A 22,661-nucleotide genomic window follows, 5' to 3' on the forward strand; every position below is an offset into this window, starting at 1 on the left:
CATGAGGAAGTAAAGCCGTTGGCGCCGGTCCATTTATAAACGGGTCGTGAGTTAGGGTCCTGGGTGTGGAGTCGCCTCCCTGGGCGTCGGTGATTGGCCACAATAGTGGCGGAACTTGACCGGCGGAAAATAAGTGAGAATAAAAAAAAAAGTCAAAATATTTAAAACTAGGAAAGAATATTGATCCTCAACTCTTGATAAATTTTGCAGCTTCGACAGTCCAATATAAGTTCGTCCTAATATATAGTTGAGTAGATATATAAGTGGAATCTGAAATAAAAAAAAAAAACGAAAAATGTACTAAATAGGTACATCAATGGATTTGAGAAAAGAATACAGAAGACACATGTAAGGAAAATCAAAATTTGCCAATATATCACGAACTGGAACATTTAGTTGTTTAATCCGAGCTTTAAGGGAATTTTCTAAAGTGAATCTAGCTTCACGATACAAGGGACATGACCAAACAACATGTTCAATATCGTGGTAACCCTTACCACAGGCACAGAGGTTATCCTCTGTGAGCCCTATACGACGAAGGTGAGCATTAAACCAACAATGATTGGACAAAAGTTGAGACATTACACGAATGAAATCACGACTAACGTCCAATTTTTTGAACCAAAGTCTCAAAGAAACTTTAGGAATGATAGAATCTAACCATCTTCGTAGTTCTCCATTATCCCAAGAGTTTTGCCAGTTCATGAGCGATTCCTGAAGTATAGTGCCAAAAAATTCTGAAAATTCAATAGGTCTTTTATAAATATCACCTTGTATTGTACCCATTTTAGCTAATGAATCTGCCATCTCATTGTCCGTAATTGAAGAATGAGAAGGGATCCACACTAAAGTAATCTGGGATGTTATTTCAGATAGAGCATTCAAATGACATCGTATTTTATGTAAGAAATACGAAGAATGCTTTATATTTTTTTTTCGATCGGAGTGCTTCAATAGCACTGAGGCTGTCCGTGAAGATGAAGTAATTATCCACAGGCATGTTTTCAATAACACTTAATGTGTATTGAATAGCAGCCAATTCTTCGACATAAACTGAAGCAGGACTTTCGAGTTTGAAAGCGACAGAAAAATTATTGTTATAAACCCCGAAACCGGTAGATCCATTGAGAAAAGATCCATCAGTATAGAACGAGATAACGCGTGTGTTGATTGCCACTCGATTCACTATATTCACTACATTCACTCCTTTAACGCAATGTTGATAAGTAGACAGAAGAGATCATCACCCTATCGAAGCCCCCTGCGGGATTCAAGTGGGCCCGACAATCCACCCAAAATTCGCACACAGCACTGCGGCTGTAGCTTTTATCAGTCTTATCAGCGTTCAGGACCTTCCATAGCTCTTTCCGGTCGCTGGTATCATACGCGACTTTGAAGTCGATGAATAGGTGGTGCGTGGGGGTTCTGTATCCACGGCATTTCTGCAGGACTGCCGTATGGTAAAGATTTTGTCCGTCGTAAACCGTCCTTTCACGAAACTGGCCTGATAACTTCCCACAAATCTGTTGGTTAGCGGTGAAAGTCGGTGCAAAATAATCAGGGAAAGTATTTTGTGGGCGGCATTGAGGGCGGTGATCGCACGATAGTTTCCACAGTCCAATTTGTCGCCTTTCCTAAAAATAGGCTAGATAACCCTATCCTTCCACTCCTTCGGTAGCTGTTCTGTATCCCAACTGCTTGCAATTCTGCGGTGCAAACAGGTGGCCAGCTTTTTCGGGGCCATCTTTATAAGCTCCTCTCCAAAGGCATCCTTCCCAGCTGATTTATTGTTTTTCAGCTGTTTGATGACATCCTTAACTTCGGTATTGCTGAGGCTGACACATCTTCTACGTTGTCACACCGATGGGATCTCTTTCTTCACCGCCACGGTCCTATTCTTGAGCGCTATTCAGGTGTTCGTCGAAGCTGCTGCCTCTACCTTTCGGTCACCTCACGATCGTTCGTCAGAATACTACCATCTTTATCCCGGAACATTTCGGCTCGCGGCACAAAGCATCTGTGGGATGCGTTGAGTTTCTGGTAGAACTTTCGCGTTTTCTGAAAAAGATGTATCTGTTCCAGCTCTACAAACTCCTCCTTCTCCTCTAGACGATGCTTTTTCTCCCGGAAGATTTGGGTTCGTTGCATTTTCTTCTGTCTGTGTTTCTTTACTGCGCATCTTAGCCGCCCACGCATGGTTCTCTTCATCCATCACTCTCCTACATTCATCGTCGTACCAATCGTGTAGTTGGGTTCGTCTCACATGCCCGATGACGTTCTGCACCCTACCGCCAATGGCTGGGACACCACTAGGTCCCCGCCATGCGGGTCTATCTTTCTGCTGGATACTGCGGGCAAGGTACTCAAGGGGATTATTCTCAACAGGCTGGTGAAGTACACGGAGTGTGTAAACGGCCCGGCAAGTAACCAGTTCGGCTTCCAGAAGGACAGATCCCCGCTGGATGCTATTCTTTCCGTCATCACTAAGACGGTTGAAGTAGACCATAAGATGGAGGTTACGGTTGATAATAACCGTAAATCAGAGCGGTGGTCAGAGTCGGAGACTGCACCATTACTTCCAAACTCTTGGGGGTTATCGCTAACAACAAGCTTACGTTCAAGAGCCATGTCTACTATATCTGTAAGAGGGTTTTAACGGCTATTGCAGCACTATCTCATATGATGTCGAATAGCTCAACGATGTATGTCAGCAATCGGAAACTTCTTTCCAGCTTGGTTTCGTCCATACTTAGGTATGGTGGTCCAGTGTAGTCCAAAGCGCTAGGTACTAATAGTTATCATGGTAAACTTAAAAGTACTTACAGGCTCATGAGGCAGAGGGCTGCGGGTGCGTGAAGTGTCGTACGACAGCGGGAATTGTCCAATTCCGCGAAGGGTAGATGTACGCACTGATTATCTCGGAGGTATCCGGATAGGTTGAGAGGTTCTATAGAGAAGTGAATTTCCACCTGACACAGACCCAGTCAGGTCATGGCTGCTTCAGATAGTACCTACCCAGGTGCGGACATGTAGGGTATCCCATGTGTCCCAAGTGCGTCGATGTGGAGGAGACCGCTGAGCATGTCTTCTTCGTATGTCTTATGCGCTTGCGAGGAGCGACATGATGGTAGTGAGCGGGTCAGACACTACTCCGGACAACCACTTGAAGATGTGCGAAGACCCGGATATCTGGAGTACAATTTGTGCAGCTGTCTCTTAGATAGTCCTGAAGGAACAAGCTGTGTGGTGGGTCAACCACCAACACGCCAGTAGTAGCTAACTGCCAGTCTCCAGATGGTTAGCTATGAGGTATAAGAGGAAAGAGGGTATTTGAAGCACAAAAAACCAATTCCCGAAGCAATATTTGATCGTTGTTCCGGGAAGATAGAGTCTAAAGACTGGGGGGGTTTAGTGGACTCGGTTAAATTCAACCCCACTATCTTAGCTAACTTCACAGTTGTCTGTAAGCAAATTTTTCGCCACCTTTCAAAAAAGATAAAGAAACATTCAGTTTTCTTGGCGTAGTGCGATAATGCCTTGTGCGGCCGAAACACGTACTCTTTATTCGAGTGATGTTTTCAAATGAATTGAATCATTATTTTCTGCAAACACTCTTTCTGACACACTTTCTGGTTGATGGTTGAACCGCTTAGTTTGAACGTCGGCTTCGAAATTCCCTTATCGGATATTACGATGTACACCATAACCTTCGATTCTTCTACATCATATTTGGAAGAATAGTGGATTTGTCTTTAGTATAGACTCGGTACTTTCCAGGTATTTCAGACTTACTCTGGGGATCTGGTTTTCTTCCTGCACAGTACTTCGAACAACGGAACTTTCTGGCTGCTTCCCGCTGACTTACCGAATCCTTGTTGTTGAACATGTTGTGTAGGGAGCAAACCGCCTTCATAATCATAATCTCCGTTAGATGGCCCCAACCTTTCTTTCGAATTACTGCCATGGAAGCCAGGATATGGTATACAGTAGAGATGGTCGGGTACGGGTATTTTCACCCGATACCCGTACCCGACGGGTTCGGGTCGTGTTTCGGGTAACGCCAAAAAATATTTTTCGGGTTCGGGTCGGGTACGGGTAATTTAAAAACCAAGGCTTCGGGTTCGGGTCGGGTACGGGTAATTCGATTTTCGTGTATTATGAGAATTTAATTATTAACTTTTCAAGCATAGGTGTTTTAGCATAGTCTTGGTCTGGGAGGGAGAAACTAATACGAAGCTGTGGGAAAGTCAAATGAATCAGAATGAGTTGTCAATTCGAACCAGGAGAAAAAGCATCTTTTAGTAGCAGGTATTGTAATAACTTGAAGGTATCGCCTAACGTGATGAAATATTCAACGCAAGCATTTTTTTTGTATTCAGTGTGGTTACCCAAAATATTTTGGTGTATTTTTACGTAAAATAATCAATTTCATAAATTTTCAGTGATAATCCTGCCAACGTATTTCGATTATTAAACTTGCGCTTTCTGGATTTACGGTGCAAGTCGGCTTTCTTTTGAAATTTGAGGGATTGCTTATCCAACTTCTGTTTTATGTAGCGACAATTTTGTAGTTGCACCGACAACGTTATCACTGTGGAAGGATGATTGCATTTAACTTGACCGTGGACTTATTCGAAAAATACTTATTATGATAACATCCATACACGCAATAAAATTAATGATATTTTCTGAAACATAATATTTCTGTCCTTTGGTAAGCTACGAGTTTTGAAAGTTTGCCGATTTTTAAGGCATTTTTGTGGTTAAAACGTGTAATATGTGGAATACCTCCTCCGTAATTATTACTCGGGTATCAAAAAAACTGTCGTTTGGTAACAATTTCGAACTATACACTTCATCACGGTTGAATGTTAATTTTCGTTTCACAAAATAGTGAGGTATAAAATTGTAAAATTAATGCAACTCTGCGCAAGTCTGCGAAATCGTGTCAATTAAATGTGCCAACGAAGAAAAGTCTGCGTAAATATATATAAACTTAAAAATCTGAAGAAACTGACTAGAAAAATCTGTGTTTTACAGAGAAATTTGCACATTTAGTATTCTTGATGTTACTAAAAAACATGTTACAGCAGGAAGATACTTACACGCTATCAAAAAACGACAAATGTCCGTTTCATCTGTTTCGACCGATTTTTAGTGTAGTATTCGTTTCTTCCTCCCAGGTCTTGGTTTGCACTATGATCAGGGATGCCGCATGTACAGAAATATCTGTGTTATACCGAATTTTAGATTCCAGGTTGCTACGATGTGCACATAAAACTCGTCGTTTATTTCAAACTCTACCAGACATGCATTTCTCATCATTCTCCGTGTTGTTCTAGTAGGGTAAATTAATATATAGTGGATCCCTTACCTATAGTGGACCACCCGCCAGATTAATTTATTGCATGTGAAAACTCGAGTGATTTTCAGAAAACTTCCATATGGAAACATCTTGTCCAGCCAGTCTGCATCACAAACACAAATTAATAAAATAAAGGGGTCCACTATAGGTTAGTTCATCCAGATCTTCTAGTTGTTTCGATCTGGTTCATTATAAAGTTGTTATGAATCTTTCAAAAAAATTCCATTGAATTTTTATTGATCTCTCGAAAAAAAATAAAAATTTGCAGCATTTTATATGAATCATACGTATACATACAAAATAAATAATTGAAATCCTTGATCAATTTTAATATGAGGTAACTAACACGAAAAATGGAACTCAAATCCTCCGTACACAGTTATGAATAGATATTTTGCTGCATGATAAATATGGTCAAATTTTTCAACATCATACGAGCGGACGTTCTCAGTGACAGGTGCTACGCTGGATTCAAGGAGAACCAATATGTCGCCTGAAACTCTGGGTTCATTAACATTCGTTCATATGAACAATCGGTTCTAGCCTTACTCCGGCCATCATCTTGAGGAACCACATATGACAATCAGTGCATAAAATGTGCGAGGTAACCAGGCATTTTGAAAAAAAAAAAATAAAATAAAATAAATCCAGGACGGGTCGGGTACGGGTCGGGTACCGGCAATTTCGGGGTATTTTTCTTTTGGGTACGGGTTGGGTACGGATAGTTGAAAAAAAAATTTTCGGGTTCGGGTCGGGTACGGGTATTTTAAACAAACCCGACTTCGGGTTCGGGTCGGGTACGGGTTTGAAAATTCTCAATAAGTCGGGTACGGGTCGGGTACGGGTAACAAATTTCCCATACCCGACCATCTCTAGTATACAGTAAATACCAGTACATTTTCACTCAAAAATAGTCCACTGTATACTTTTTTCCACGATCTTCGTTTATTTGGATGAATTGTACAATGCGGGCGCGCTGAAGGGAGTAAGGATTCATTCACCTAACGTGACATTTCTCTGTGAATGCTATTGTTCCTATAGAAAAGTATTAGCACCATTCTCATTTTTAAGTGGACACCCGTTAGTTATCGAAATGTGCTCTGATAATCCATGCTCCATGGACCAGAAAGACTAAGAATCACATGGAGAAATGGCTGTTGAATATGCTGGGTGAGACAGAACACCCATCACAGCGTTTCTAAGTTTTCGCTACTTTTGCAGCACGAGACCTGGTATTGTCGTGGAACAAAATCACTTTTTATGTCGACCCTCATTTTATCTAAAGTTTGGCACAATTTAAAATACATTACGTATAGCTGATCCCGCTATTTTCACGGCTTGACCATTTTTCCAAGAATATCCTGCATGAATGTCGATGTATGATCGGGTAAACTCCACGATTATAAGCACTTAGAACTGACGTAGCGCACACAGTTATTATTTGATGTAAAAACCTCTCCCTTGATTGCTGTTGCCACCTTGCTTTGTATTGTTGTACCATTTCGATGAATTTGAGACGTTTTCCAAGTCAACAAGTGAACTTCAAGCCATTCCAACAGTTTTAGAAAGGTTTAACACGGGTCTTCACTCTTCATCTTTGAGCATTTTGACCTGTTTAGGATGTTCTTTATCTTTCAAATCAAATTTACCCGTCCAAACCACACAAACCACTTTTTGCACGATTGCTCAGCAGAAGCATCATAACCATCAACCAACATACAACTAACATATGGAAATTATGAAATAGCACTACTCATAGAAACATTTTTCCATCCACAAATGTCGACATATTTGATGACGCACAACAAAATGTGATTGGAGAAACGTAACACGAAGAAAGAGGTACGAAATGTCAGAGAATATTTTTTCTGAATGTGTAGCTTTGGATAAATGAAGAACACCATCCATTGCAAAACGCTGCGAGTTGTATTTAATTTCTAGGATCGTAACGCTAGTCCGCAGTTGGCCCTGTACTTTGACAATAGTTGTTGGCGCCGCAACGTCGAACCACCCTACAATCTTCGATCGAGAGTGGTATAAATGGTTTCCCGCGCGACGAAAGTACATCGCTACATAATTGGCGTAGAGCTACCAGCTCTCTCCCTCTCTTCACTACATTGCTTTGTAATAATTCCTATAAAAACCCAATCCCCGCCAAAATTAGAATATAGACAAAGTTTAATTGTTAAAGATAACACCCGATTATTATATCTTCCGAAATCCTTTTAAACCGTTGGCTGTTCGTTCGTTCGATTGCGAAAGTTACCCGCGTTGCAACCAAAGTTTTCACAAATTCAATAATCCACGAAGTTTATATAAACTGAACTTTAATAAACTGAAAATCAAATGTGATTTTGGTTTTCGCTGTCGAAGTATCGAAAATAAACTTGTCAGTGTTCTTTCGAATATAATTTCGGACTTTGCTTCTAGGGAGTTTCGCAAATGAATTGCCCATTATTACTTGGTGTTACCAGCCAATGTCATATGCTTTGAATTCTTTTTTCTACCTGGTTAAAGTATGCGTTTTGGTTCTAATATATGGGATCATCACGTAGAAGTAGGCAATTAAAGGTAGTAATTATCATGTCTTTAAAATCGAGCATATATATTTTCGCTATCCTACAATACATTCAATACACTTGTGAACACAGGATCTGCCCTAGAGCTCAAACTGGAAAAATAAGATTACACCTTTTTTACCATTCTTGTGAATTTTGGTGCCCTTAGGGAAGATAACTTTTTCAGAGACTTAAATGAGTTCTCCCGTAAGCCAATAAAAAGCAACGAATCCGGCGAGCATAATTACTCTGCGGCCTTTTGACGCACTTCTGCGTTCATTAGGGGCACCAAAGTTCACAGGAGTGGTTATAAATCTATGATCTTTTCAGGATTTTTTTTTGCTTTTGTCGACCAGTGCTATTAAAAAATGTGATAAAAAAGTGTTTAGCATTTGAAACATACCACTCAATAATAATCAATAATAGAAAATTCTCATATCTATCGTGCTATTACAATAAAAAATCCTTTACACAAGAAGAAAAAACCGGAAACTAATTCAATAATTAACCTTTTGGTGGATTTCAAGGAAAAACGTGGACTGAAAAGCCCGTCGTCGTATGTCTCGTATGAATCTCGACTGGGAAGGATTATAAGAATCAAAGCGATGGTATCGCTAGACACGCATTCCTACTTGGTTTCACTCTGGCCTTACTCTCTGTTTTTCATAGTCTAGTGATGATAGGCTTTCGAAAGACAAATCAGCTTATTATAGTATACATAGTAATATTTGATATTTTCCCATGTATTCAGCTTCTCGTAATCTAAAAGAAAGTGTCAAATTTATCAGCTTGTGTCGCATGTATTGTATATATATGAGAACCACCGCTCCTCTAGTGCAGTTCCGGATGCACTGACACAGTAACCTTGATGTTGAGCACTAGTAAACACGTAGCTCATCTATTCACCTTGCCAGCCGTATAAATTATTCAGAAGACCGAACCGGAAAGCTCTGCTTGTGCTACAGGCGGCAACACACAAAACGGCGAGTAACCCGCAAATAATGCTCTTGTTATGATTGCCGCCACTGCTGACAGTGTGTCCAGCCGCTTTGGCCGTCCTAACAAGTGAGAGTTCTGTTTTCGAAAACAAAAGCCGATTGCACGCCCATACAAAACGCGGCACACAATAAATCTCAGAATGTATACATTCGGGGTACAATGCATTCGAAATGATCTACTCGCTACTGGCCGGCCGGGTATAAGCGGGTCGCGTGTGCCGCTGTTCATCGGCCGGTTGAAAGTTACACGGGTGATTGCTCGTTTTATCTGTTGTTCCGGTTCGCGGAAAGATTCACTTTTTTCACTTTTGATTTCTTTTTCTCGAAAACCGATGGCACTCGATGGCGTAGGTGTGGCCCACCATACAACAGACAATCATTCGCCGGCAGCCAATTGAGCGCATGCGCCGGTAGGTTCTGCTGCGTGAACGAGATACTAATCTCACCTGCCAAGTGTGTGCTTCAAGACGATTTAAGGCACCTTTATGGTGCGGTCCGTGTGTACATATTGGCAATTAGCATGCTAAGCACGATCATGCTGATAAACCCTCACGCTTAAACGAAAAAACTTTTTGACGTAGAACTACGTTTTTCTTTAGCCTAACACATAGGGATGCAAATAAGAAAACTATTACCGAAAAGGGGACGAAATATGTCCCTTTTTAATAGCTTATAAATCGGTTTGTTTTCAACCGATTTCCTTCATTTTTGCAGCAATTGTTTGGAAAATTATACACGCATCCACCCAAATGTAGAAAATTGTTGATTGATTATGCAAACTATTGTACTATTGATAATTGTCAAGCCTTGTTTAAACGAAAATTACGTGCTCTGATTGGTCGTTATATGATTGCTTACCAAGCACGGTCGACAGAATCATATACCTTGCAATTGAAAACATGCTATTTGGCCTATATAAGAGCCTGTTTCAGCCGAAGCCGCTCATAATTGTTCTGGACAGCGACAAGTTGTCAACAGTAGTCGTCCTTCCTTAGCAGCAGCACTAGCCTTGTGGTTGATCACCACGTCTCAGTAGCAGCGCGGTTCTTCTCAGCGTGCCTCGCCAGACTGCCATTATTCCCCCACTGTTGGGGCAGCATAAAGATCGTCATTACAAATCCAATGCCTTTTTTCAAGGCAAATAAACAAGTCATTGAAAGTTAATAATTTTTGACAACGTAAGCAAGCATTCTGTGCGGATTCTAGCAGTTACATCTGTCGCGGCCGTCTAATTTACAGAAGGTGAAATAGCTTCCACAGTGCATGTTGTCCGTGTATCTTAACTCCCCCACTATTGGGGCACAAAGGTTGCGATCAGCAACCGATTTTGAACAGCAAAATGCCTTTTTTCAAGGCAAATAAACAAGTTATTGAAGGGTGAAAATTTCCTAGCATCAACACAAGCAAACATTCTTCGCGGGATCCTAGCAAAAAAATTCTGTTGTAGTTTATTTAGTCGATACCCTCACTGTTGGGACAGCACAGCAGGCAGTTAATTCGAATATGTAGAGCTAATATGAAGTCGATTCAATCAATCAGCATTGACAGAATTTCGTCGTCTCCCAGCTGCCAAGTTGCAACATGATGCAACACGCAACAGCTAGCAAACGAAATCGCTTGATGTTACAAACCGCAATAAGATACAGGTTAAAATCGTTGCGTGTGTGAGAGCACCATCGGTGTTTATTCGCTGGAAACAAATATCGAATGCGAATTGTGGAATAATTCGTCTATAGAATATTAGAGAATTAGACAACTGAACAGAAGGGCGTGGCCTATTACGTAGCACCCTTCGGCTATAAAAGAGTGTTTCTGGGAAAACTAGTTACATTCATTAGTCGGAAGGTGAACTGGATGGACCGTCCACAACGTTGACAGCAGTAGCAGCAGATATCGGCACTCAGCAGTTGCAGTAACAGACCATAGCAGCGGGTCACGCCTGTGGCTGCCTTCAAATTAAGCACTTGCCCTATGGTTGGTCACCATATCTCAGGAGCAGCGCGGTTCTCCTCGCTTCTCAGCGTGTGTCGTCAGACTGCCGTTATTGCCCCACTACTAAGGGAGCATGAAGGTTGCCATCAGCAAATCCAATTTTGAGCAGCAAAATGCTTTTCTCAAGGCAAATAAACAAATATTTGAAGGTTAATAATTTTTTGACAATTCAAGCGAACAATCTGTGCTGGATAGTAGCAATTTAAATCTGTAGCAGCCGTTCAATTTACAGAATGTGAAACAGCTTTTACAGCTCGTGTTTTCAGTGTCTTTATTACCCCACTGTTGAGGCAGCACAAAGAAAGCATTAGTAGACTTTGACTCATTAATGAAACACCTACAACAATGCATTTGTTAATAGTGTGCGTAGTTCTACGTCAGTTATGCGGTCGTGTCTTGGATACAACCTCCTACTTTTTCTCTTTCTCGTTCATGATGGAATACCCTATAATCACTTACAAATGCAATAAACTGCTTTATATGCTTGAGAGTTCAGTGAACATAAATGGCATTTCCAGTTAGATGAGATGCATTTCAGCGGCCTCTGTGATTTAACTAGATGGGTTTTTATCGTCTAACTAGCGACAGCCTTTAACGACCTTTGCAGCCCTCTACATTAATAAATTACAGCGTAAATATCGAATTACAAACCATAAACGAATCCGCTCACTGTCAGGTGGATTCAGCTAACTTTTTTTAGCAGTCACTTCTACGGCGTCAACTGACTTGCTTGAAGTATACTTGTATTTGTGCGAAGGACATTCAACTATCGACGCACCGTCGAATTCATTCGACTCGATGAAATCTGACAAATTCTTTAGTCTGGGCGTGAGAAAACGCATTGCATAATTGTTACGTAGTGCGCAGAAACTAATGCCTGTAGCAGAAATATGTATAGTCCGAAACGGGCTGCAAGTGGTCACTTGTGAACTTGTTTTCACACCCATTTAACCCCAGACACTTACTCGCATAGTTCGAAATCCCAATTAGGAAAAAAAACAAACGCTGTAACACATTTAAGTGACAATAAATATCCGCAACGAATAGAGCGGTAAATTAACCGAATGCGATTGGAAGGTTTTCGGTACAATTGATTTTGAAACTTAATTTTTTCAAATGAACCAACGACTTAATACTGGTTAACACTCGAATTAACAATTGATTGAAACTGTAACTAACCGGTCGCAATACAGTATTATATTTTACAACTGTCATGTATCATGTAAAACATGATGTAGTGGCAATTTTAAGGGGGGGGGGGGGGGGGGTGGTGTTCTTACTTTGTTGCTGAGTTTAATTCCTTGTACTCAATTATAATGCGAGTCTTAATGGACACTAAAACTGATATTTAGACAAAATAAATGAACGAACACCGTGTCTTGAACAGAACAATTTTTCGGTTATTTTCCCATCGAGATAAACACAGCTTTCCTTCTCACGACGCATCAATTTTTCCGCTCACTCGGGTACACAGCCCCTGATGAATGTGCATTCACGGAATAGACCACAACCACATTATCGCTTACCGCTCGATTCGGTAATTGAAGAAAATGAGGCGTATAAGGTTAAATGCCGGTCTTACAACAATGTATACCGTTTGCAGATATAGCAAACCATAGCCATTCCAGTGCGCTTGTGAGCGGCACGGTATCGACTCATCGAAAAGCTATAGCGATAATTAGGCACTTAAAAATTACCCTTACATTTCCCGTATCGTTTTGGATTATCAAACCTTTTTTTTCTTCTGGTTCCGAAGAGTAGGAAGCAAGACATCATTTCTTAATGACGCATCATTTATTAATTGGTTTAATGATTATTTATTCTAATTATTCGACCTGCTTTTTCCGCAGAATCACAACTCGTCCCAGAGGATCCCGAGAGTAAAAAAGATGAATTTGCCTTCGATAACCCAGCCTTCAAAACCGGCGATGGCACCACTGGTATCAACAAGAGTAACTCTCCGCTGGATCCCAGCTGGACATCCGCCAACAAACAAAACAGCCTTGACAAGCGGAAAACGGTCGACGATAGCTGCCTCAATGTAAGTACCTACCTAATAGATTCCTTTCAACGGAAAAGAAAACTTTTCAAAACAATAGGAGTTACTGATTCAACCAGAAAGATTATACCAAATAAAAATGATTACACCGTCTAGGCAGCCACTTTCGCCACTAGTTTCCACTGATTTATTTGCACTTTCATTCCTCAAGCTTCGTCATAAAACAAACGCCTCAGTCAAAACATCCGTTCAGCGGACATAGAGAAACAGAGATTAATCTTATGTAACAACAACCTGATCTTCATCGTTAATCATCTGTTTTATTATCCAATTGATGAGTTCATCACCTACCGCAGCAAAAAAACACTTACATATGCCTTTCTTCCTCCCCTTAGAGCACTGCCCCCCGGCTTGTATCCTTGCGTGGGTCGGACTTCACCGGACTGGGAGTAGAGGTGTACGGTGGACTGAAGGAGGGTATTTTCGTAAAGAAAGTCATGCCTCAGGGTCCAGCGGCTGGTTCCGTAAACACAGGTAAGAAACTTGTTTTTTTTTTCTTTCTCGTATGGCTTCTTCTTTCGAAACCAACCGCACTCGGGCGACATAATTGATTGTAGAAGATCAATAAAACTGAATTGGCTACGACCGACTTAGGAAATATCGAAATTATTGGTCACCCAACAGCGAAGCTACCGGAATTCGTTCCAATTTAGTACTGACCCTGTTTTATCAATGATGGTTTCTCATAACTTCGAGCCTTGGAATTATTACATAACATACAATTCTGATGAGATAGTTTTAAAAACGGCATCATCTGAGCTTTTTTTAAAATTAGTTTTTAGGTTATGTTTAACATAAACTAACATTCAATAAAAGGTTTTAGACTAAATTTGGAACTAATTATAATATGGAACAGTACCTTCCAGTAATATTTTCTGTAAATTTGTATAGAAGACCTACAACAACAATATCGCACGCTTAGCCTTGGGGCTAATAGCGGTCTCGATCAACTATATTAGTTGAGAGAATTCGTTATCGATATTGTTTTTGGCACATTTTGTATGTGTAGGATAAGTACAACGATACACCGTGCCCCAGTGCTGAGTCGAGAAAATTTCCAGCTCGAAAAGATCCTCGACCCGATCGGGAATCGAACCCGATATCACAACCATGTGGGAGAGCTAGCCGACCGACATCGCTAACCACAGAGCCACGGGGACCACCAAATAGAAGACCTAGTTTTCCTAAATTGCTGAACCAATCGGCGTGTCAACAAAAATTAAGAAAATTAATAATTAATAATTAAGAAAATGAAGCATCATTTGGTACTTGAAAATTTTAAAATACACTGAATTCTGTTTTTACGCGACTTTTTTTTACGTGATTTTATTTTACACGATTTTTTTACACGATTTTCTCGAAATTACGCGATTTTCTCGAAATTACGCGATATGTGACATGGGAAATATTATTTATGAGCCAAGATGTAACACACACACAAACATACACACACACACACACATACATACACATACATACACACAAACACACACACTTACCACATAGCGAAAGATTTTATACCAACCTGATCTTTTTTTACGCGATTTGCTCCGAATTACGCGATTTTTTTACGCGATTTGTTCAAAATTACGCGATTTTTTTCACGCGATTCTTTTTTTGCGCGCACGCATCAATCGCGTAAAAAGAGAATCCAGTGTACGAAAAATGTTTTAATGGCTTAACACCACTACTTTCTCTGGAAAAGGGGGTTCCATACAAACGAAATACAAATTTTGGAGCAATGAATATTGTTTTGGTGGTTCGACGCCATGCTTCGTGTTCTCCTTGATATGTGACAAGAGCAAAGTTAATATTCACCGTTTACTTCTTGTCCAGCATGAAAGCTGTATGTGGCAGTTTTTTGCACTACACTTTCCTTTCAGTTTTGTGCTGTGTCTCTGTTGCTCGCAGAGAAACTAAAACACTTGCTGCTTACACTACAGCTGAGCGAAAGAAGAGTGGTGAATCACTCTAGAGAGAATACACAGAAGAACGCCGCGGAGTACACTGTTGAGATCAATTTGATAAAATTCGAACAGTCCTGTTGCTTGATGTTAAAACGGTCAAGCGTCGCACGCAACAGTTCATTTAGTTTCGTTGGTAAACCATGTTCAAGCAATATTTGCCACAGCTCGTTGCGTTTCACTGTTTCGTACGCCGCCTTAAAGCTTATAAACATATGATGTGTCTGTGTTCTCGAAACTTGTCGAAGATGTATCTCAAGGTGAACATCTGGTCCGTTGTAGATCGTCTCACTCGACAACCGCATTCTCCTACAAAGGCTTCCTGCAACAGCCTCACTTGCTGGAAAGAATTTTATAAGCGAAATTGAGGAGGGCTATGCCTCGATATTTACTACTGTCGAGCCTATGACCCTTCTTGTAGATAGGGCATATGAGTTCTTCCAACCAATTCGCAGGTAGTTGTTCCTCAGACGATATCCTTAGGATAATCTGGTGAATTGCACTACACAGCTGCTCGCTTCCAGCGGTTTCGTGGTTCTTCAGCTCTTTGCGAGCATTCTGCACCTCCTCCAACGTTGGTGGGTCCACAGCTTGTCCGTCCTCCCCAATTTCCACCCTTTTCCCTTCAACGTGTTTCAGAAGCTCACTTGGTAATTGGTCATTGTCAGCGGCTTTGTTGTTTTTCAACCTGCTGATTTCCTCTTCAATCTCTTGGAGAACCTGTCGTCTTCTGCACGTACTCCTAGATTGATTGCCGTACCACCTTCGTCAGCTGTACCATCGCCGTTAAGATGCTCGTTGTAGTACTGTTTCCACTTTCCGATCATCTCACACTCGCTTGTCAAGAGTTTCCTTCCAGGTCGTGGTCGTACCGGCTTGTGTTGCGTAGCCTCTGCGCGAGCTGTTTATTTTCTCGTACATCTTATGGGTGCCGCTGACGCACCACGAGTGTTCCATTGATTCGCGATCTCATTTCTGCTGTTGGCGCTGTTTCCTTTGAAGTACCGAGTTCTGCCTGTTCCGTGAATATTTATACCGTTCCACATTCGCTCTTGTGCGGTGCTGCAGCATTATCACCCGTGCTGTATTCTTCTCCTCTACTAACTGTTTACCGACGCCGTCAAACCAGACGTTTTTTTCGATTAGGAGCGGCAGTACATAGTGCCGCTTCAGCCGTGCTACTTATGGCGGATCGTATGTCCCTTCAACCATCTTCAAGAGCGTCTGTGACAAGCTGCTCTTCCGTCAGAAAGCTCGCTTCCAGCTGCTGTGCGTATCCCGGTGCCCGTTTTTCCACACCTTCTGTCCTGACCAACAAAGTTCCTGCAGTACTACAACTTTGAAGCCGCGTGGATTATACGTTGATTTAGATTTATGACAAGGTTTAAGATCTATTGTCTTTCGCTGCCCGTATCTTGGAGTACCCATATAATGCTAGAATTTGTACAGTAAAGATAGCTTTACCTCCGTTGGTAGGTTAAGGTCAACACCTTCTCTCCAAACTCCTTCTTGAGACGCTTGTTAATAATTATGCAGAGCATTTCTCAATATCTGAAAACGGCAAAAATAAAACAAATGTTATAAAAACAACTCTCTATATTACTCTATATTATTTCGCATCTTATCGATGATAGAATTCATTATATACATTTTCTCTCTTCTCAGGCGACAGGATCACCAGTCTCACTATCGACTTCCGACATATCGCCCTTGAAGACGCGATGACTATTCTCAGTTATGCGTCCCCGTATAACGTCCAACTGGAATGCGTCCGTGGAGAGAAAATCCCACAAACGCAGAGTCCGAAACCAGGCCATCAACCTCTCTCCCATCCAATGGTACGGTCAAGCAGTCAGTCAGACATGAATACGGTAAGTTTACATTCTACCTAGAACGGTTCAACCAATGATGGAACTCACCCATTTTAGATTGAACGCAATTCTCGCAAAAAGTTATTCCCTGGCGAGGACGCCAGCTCGACACTTAAGATGGAACAAAACTCTGGACCACCCAGTTTGAACAAAGTCTTACCCACCGTACACAAGGAGAACGAAAAAGAACCGAAGAAACACTCGTTCAAGCAGCAGATGAAGGAGATGATTGAGGAGAAGTTCCAATCGCGTCATGCCGAAGTCGATCGCAAAGACTCCAGCGGAGAAGGCAAAAAAGGTCACAAGTTCGGAATTCGCGTCTTTCCACCATCCGTGAACGACAAACTGTTCGGTCGGAGCCCCACCAAAACCCATGCCGACAACGAAAACAACACCAATATCGAGAAGAAAGAATCCGAAGACAAGAAGGAAAAATCACCCTCACCACCGGTTGTGAAGAAGCGCACAAAGGAACCGAAAGTAATTCCAGATGTAGTCACAATTGAATCAGCACCAGTTGAGGCAAACGTGGCGCCCACTGAATTCCAGCGTCAAAATAGCATAACATCCAGTGGAATAAAACGTGATGCAGCTGGAATCCCCCAGGAAATGCCTGGATTCATGATGCAAGCCGCGAATGCTGCGAAAGACAATCGAAAGTCGACAAGTGTCGAAGCCGACAATAAACGCAAGGGAAAAGCTCCCAAGCCTCCTCAGAACGAATCAGAAATGGATGATAGCACAGTTACCATGTACACCAATCTGAGCCTAGATGTAACCGACGCCGCCGTAAATGGTAATCGAATGATGAATGGAACTATGGAAATCTTGCAAGAAGATGAAACCAATCAGAAGAAGTTAAACTCAAGCGATCGAATGAACTTTTCCGACAACTTTGCCGAAGAAGTACTCAACTGTACAATTGAAAGCGTTTCAGGTATGGAAAAATTCGATGAAGAAGGACCCAGTAATAGTTCGACCCCAAAAAGCGAGCACAAGAAAAGTTCGCTAACCGAAAGTATGTCGCACGCAGACCATGGTAAGTTGGGAATTATAGGTTTACAGTAGCGTTATTTACGAACAAATAATTTGAATATTCCACAGATTCTGATGTTGAACAACACGATGTCCCACTTGGTAACAAAATCGAGCTGGACTCTAGTGACATAACTGTTCATCAGAGTTCACCTAGCCCGACCAGCAGCGAGGAAATGATAGATGACAGCAATCGTAGAACTGCTAGTCTAGGAGATTTGTCAAAACTTGACACCCAGAAGTCAAATCCGGGCAGCAATAGCAATACATTGGAAAGAGCGCAAAGTTTGGAAATTTCCGGAGATTCTGACGTTGCTGTTGTAACAGGCAACACAGCAGCTGGAAATAAAAAACGCAAGGTATCCGTCGAGGGCCAGGTGCCTGTTGAGTCGAAAGAACCCAAGCTAACGTGCGGCGTTGGCGGTGGTCTAATGGATGGAATAAACTCGTTGCAAAGGCTCAAAGGTGCCTCCGCTTGGGGTAACTTGGAAGATGCAATCAACTCCGGCAAATTGCTGAACAGTTCCTCGGAAAGTGAGCTGAAAACTTCCACGGAAGATGTTACAGAGAAAGTAGTTACCGCAATGGAAAATGGTTTAATCAGGATAAAAGATCAGATAACAGAAAATACCAGTACGGTAGTTCAAATGGTCAATGGAGCAACAATGATCAATGGAATCGAAGACAACAAAGTTACATTGGATGTGCAGCAACCGAAAAACGCAGAAGACAGCAGAATGGATTCCGTTACAGTGACTGATAAGATAGCTCCAGCAGTTATTGTTGCTGAAGAGAGGAAAGTAGAAAAAGATAATGAACACGTGTCCTTGACAACGATCAATATGGACTACAATGGAGGTTATCCCATCGAATCCGAACAAATCAACAACAAAACTGATCAGGTGAAAATTACCAACTATGATACAAACATACCAGATGATGTTAAGGTTTCACGATACCCTTTCGGTAGTCTTGAACGGCCCAAATCGGATGTGTTGAAAAAACTTTTGGGGCAAAAAGAAGAGCTTGAAAATACACCATCCGTGTTCATTTCTGGAGATAGCGATTCTAACAAGATAACAATCGAAAATAGCTATCATGATGTTGGTGAACCGATCAGTTTGACACTAATCAACAACACGGAGTCACATCCAATAGAAAATGACCTTACTGAGAGCAGCCAAGCTTCCCCTGTATTTTCCAGCAATACAAACGGCGTGAGCAGCATCAATATCTCCTCAATGGAAATTGATTTAACCAAATCACTCAATAGCAAGCCATTCACGGTTGCTCCGAAATTCTCGCTCGACAATATCGTTACCATTTCTACGGATTCCTCCCAACCGTCCTCAATAATTCTGATAGACGATGAAAAACTGGATTTCAGTCTACAAACCTTGGACGATTTTGATGATAGTATTGAACATACCAATGTTGGAGAATCGCAATACAATGTTTCATCGGAGTTGAACAAAACAGTTATCGAAACTAACCCGCCTGTTGCAGAGAAACCAATCACACCAAACAGCTTTGTCACAGAAATAACTGTGAAGACTCCAATATCTGAGCAAAATGGAAAACTCGAAGAACCTCCAAAGGTAACGAAAAAGCCTCCCAAACCAGAGAAACCCACAACACCCCCGTCTCGGATTCCTGTGGAACGAAGGATGTCCAGTGAACATAGCTATATCCCGCGCAATACCGAAATCAAATTCACCACCTCCACGTACGACTCTGGCAAGAACCACGACAAACGTCCACTTGGAATTGATCAGATTCGCTCTAACTTTGAGCGGAGTAATTCTAAGCCAGACGTTCGTTCATTCGAACGCAGTAATTCCAAACCAGATGTTCGCCCATTCGAACGGAGTAATTCGAAGCCCGACGTTCGTCCATTCGAGCGCAGCAACTCCAAACCGGATGTTCGCCCGTTTGAACGTAGCAACTCTAAAACCGATGTTCGTTCCGTACTGGAACGTAGCAACTCGAAAACCGAAATCCCGGTGTTAATTCGAAGAACATCGATTCCATCGATAAACCTGAACAGTTCCAGTATGCAGGCCACGACAAACGGCAACGGGAATGGTACCAAGGCGAGCCCATCCCGTATTCCAGTGTTCAATTCTACCAGTAAACTCAATAATGGTCACGACAGTCCCCGATCGCCACCGCCGTTTGTCCATAACAATAATAATAACAACAATGGCAGCATCAACAATAATCACGTTAGCAATAAGGTGTCAGTAAGCATTACCTCAATCAAGAACCAGTCCAAGCATCCGAGTGGCAAATTTGGTGGCAACTGAGCAATGGATGTCACGTGTATAAATACCTGCGTACTATTCTTTCACGACTAATCGCTCTTTATTTTCTCCATGAATGGTGCAATCGAATGTGTATGCGTATGAGATTTCTACGGAATTACACTGGATGCTTAAAAGACTAAGTATTTCTTTGAATCTAATTCATTGTAATCGTTGCGATCATTCCGGTATTAATAATAAAATGGAATGAAAATGACCAGGGGTACTGCGGACCATTGAATCACCGTATGAAGTCTAATGTAATCCAAGAAACCACATATCCCCATAACGTCATCAAAAATTTGAACCCATTTAGAAAGAACCCAAAACCGCAGAAACTTCAACCCAGCTCCACAGCCAGTTTCCACAGTACCCGAAAAATGTATCTATTCGCTAGTTGATAAGCGCCAAATTGTAAATGTTTTTTAACCAGAAAATTATATCGCGTAACCGAAACACTGGTAACAGTGAAAATGTTTGGCCATATTTACTTTTTATACATTTTTATATGTGCATGTAAAAATCACTTTACCGAATCGTAATGCGCATCGACAAGTGGCGAGCGTATCTAGTTTTTAAGTTAAGCAAAGCAGAAGTTTTATTGTTGGATTACTGTTGATTGACTATTAACGAAGAGGACATTCGAAATCACCAGTTTTTTTTTATTCTAGATTATAAGACTTTTTCGTAATGAAATCTACCACTGGAGCCTAATATCCTTTTCGAGGAAACGTTAAAGCGCTCACAAAAAAAACACATTAAAAAATGTAGGCTAACAAAATATTTTATTTTCATTATAGAAATAACTCTTAATTTTTATCCCTTGAATACAATTATTCTCATCCGAAACTACGACTATTTTGTCAGCATTATAATAAACTCTTCATAGTTTATTTTTCCGTCCTTGTCGATGTCTGCCTCCTCCAGTAGATCTGCCAGCTCATCATCGGACAAACGTTCTCCGAAGTTTTTCATGACGGCTGACAACTCATCAACGGACAAAAACCCATCGCCATCCCTGTCGAAGATCTTAAATGCGTCACGCAGTTCCTCGTCTGTTGTATCCTCCCGCAGTTTGCGGGCCATCAGCTGCAGAAATTCATCCAACTCGATCGTTCCGCTCCCGTCCAAATCAACCTCATGAATCATTTGCTCTACTTCCGCCTGCGATGGATTCATACCGAGTGCACGTACCACCATACCCAATTCCGACGTAGTTATCGAACCGTTCCCATCCTTGTCAAACGTTTCAAACATTCGTCGGAACTGACGCTTCTGTTCTTCGGTTAGGGAATAGGCCGACATTTTTATTTATTGGTCAATGCCTTACTTGGAATTTTTTGCAACCAAAAATGACGAAATAAAATTGTAAATTTTTGAAATTTTGAATTGCAAGATGTCATAGTAGAATTCTCATGGCCATCTCCAGATGACAGGAAATTCTTTCCTCAAAATATATGCCCTCGAATAAATATGTAGGTAGTTCCAATCAATCCCTTTAAATTGCTTAGTAACAGCTTGTCAAATCGGTGTGCAACGTTGTAAAAATTGAAAAGATTCTTCGGTCAGTAATCTTTGTTATCGGATTGGTTCGTGCATGTAGTATTGTCAGTTTTCGCTCTGAATTTGAACCGATTCTTATTAAAATCGATCAACAAATAAAATAGCGAGTTCAAACCCAACGTTCAAAGGTGATAGGTAATAAATATTTTTCCAATTTCCGGAAGAAGGTTCACTATCAGCTGCCGTAAACTCGCAGACTGACGTATGCGACAGCGAGTAACATTTTCAGTACGAAACTTTTTCCAAAAACGTTTGTATAATAAGTATTGGGACGAATTTCAACTATCTGATCTGTGCATAATGCTTTAATATAATCACAAAACATTGCCAAACATAAGATTTGTGGAAAAAGGTTTATTAACTGAAGTTATGTTGCCAATGTCATTTTGTTGTAAAAACAGCGATTTTTTTTTCACTGTTTCTACAACCGATTGACGTACATCCATCGTAGTAGACGAATTTAGTTTAATTTGGAGTATAATAGCATTCATGGCCTCTGCCATCTTCCATCTGCTATTGGCCCTGACGATTCTGTTGATATTGGTTTGGTTTTTACTTCCGAAAGTGAAGGAAGGGAATATTTTTGCTTTTGTTTTCACGCATGAATTGACAATTGCATATGAGAACTCGCGGAATTTCTCTGTCAAAGTCGTTGTTGGTAATCAATAGGTAGCCTAGGTGCACGCACTTGTCAACTACCTCGATTTTATCACCGCTTAGCAGAATCCGTGATCGGAGATTAACACTGGTCTTTTCTGGGGTAAATTGAGCCGTTGAGAGCAAAAGTGGTACATGTGCCATTTTTACACTTTTTGGGTTTTTTGCATAAATTGATGCAGAACGCAGTAATGTACTAGAATATCTAAGAAAAATCGAGATCTGTTAACTTAAACCAAAGTTATAGCCAAAATAATTTTTGATAATTAACATAATCACCATTTCGTTGAGAGCAA

The 22,661-nt window shown here is 41.1% G+C and overlaps 2 protein-coding genes across 6 annotated transcripts in view; one reads left to right on the forward strand and one right to left on the reverse strand.

The window, feature by feature from the left end:
• LOC129723724 (DEP domain-containing protein DDB_G0279099-like) overlaps positions 1–20,964 on the forward strand; it is a 177,486-nt gene extending 156,522 nt beyond the window's left edge. For all 5 annotated transcript variants that reach the window (XM_055678112.1, XM_055678109.1, XM_055678110.1 and 2 more), the window contains 5 exons: positions 12,764–12,954; positions 13,308–13,446; positions 16,602–16,807; positions 16,865–17,846; positions 17,912–20,964. In XM_055678112.1, the coding sequence (XP_055534087.1) occupies positions 12,764–12,954; positions 13,308–13,446; positions 16,602–16,807; positions 16,865–17,846; positions 17,912–20,148 (3,755 nt within the window). In that variant the 3' untranslated portion in view covers positions 20,149–20,964. The remainder of the gene's footprint in view (positions 1–12,763; positions 12,955–13,307; positions 13,447–16,601; positions 16,808–16,864; positions 17,847–17,911) is intronic.
• Positions 20,947–21,555, reverse strand: LOC129723730 (calmodulin-beta-like). The gene has a single exon (XM_055678120.1). It carries the CDS (start codon positions 21,448–21,450, stop codon positions 21,001–21,003), a length of 450 nt encoding a protein of 149 aa, XP_055534095.1. The 5' UTR covers positions 21,451–21,555; the 3' UTR covers positions 20,947–21,000.
• Positions 21,556–22,661: the final 1,106 nt, after the last annotated feature.

This window comes from Wyeomyia smithii, chromosome 2 (genome assembly GCF_029784165.1).
Source record: "Wyeomyia smithii strain HCP4-BCI-WySm-NY-G18 chromosome 2, ASM2978416v1, whole genome shotgun sequence".
Taxonomy (NCBI): domain Eukaryota; kingdom Metazoa; phylum Arthropoda; class Insecta; order Diptera; family Culicidae; genus Wyeomyia; species Wyeomyia smithii.

Coding starts and splice junctions, on each gene's coding strand:
- LOC129723730 (XM_055678120.1), bottom strand. CDS start 21,450: ATGTCGGCCTATTCCCTAACCGAAGAACAGAAGCGTCAGTTCCGACGA.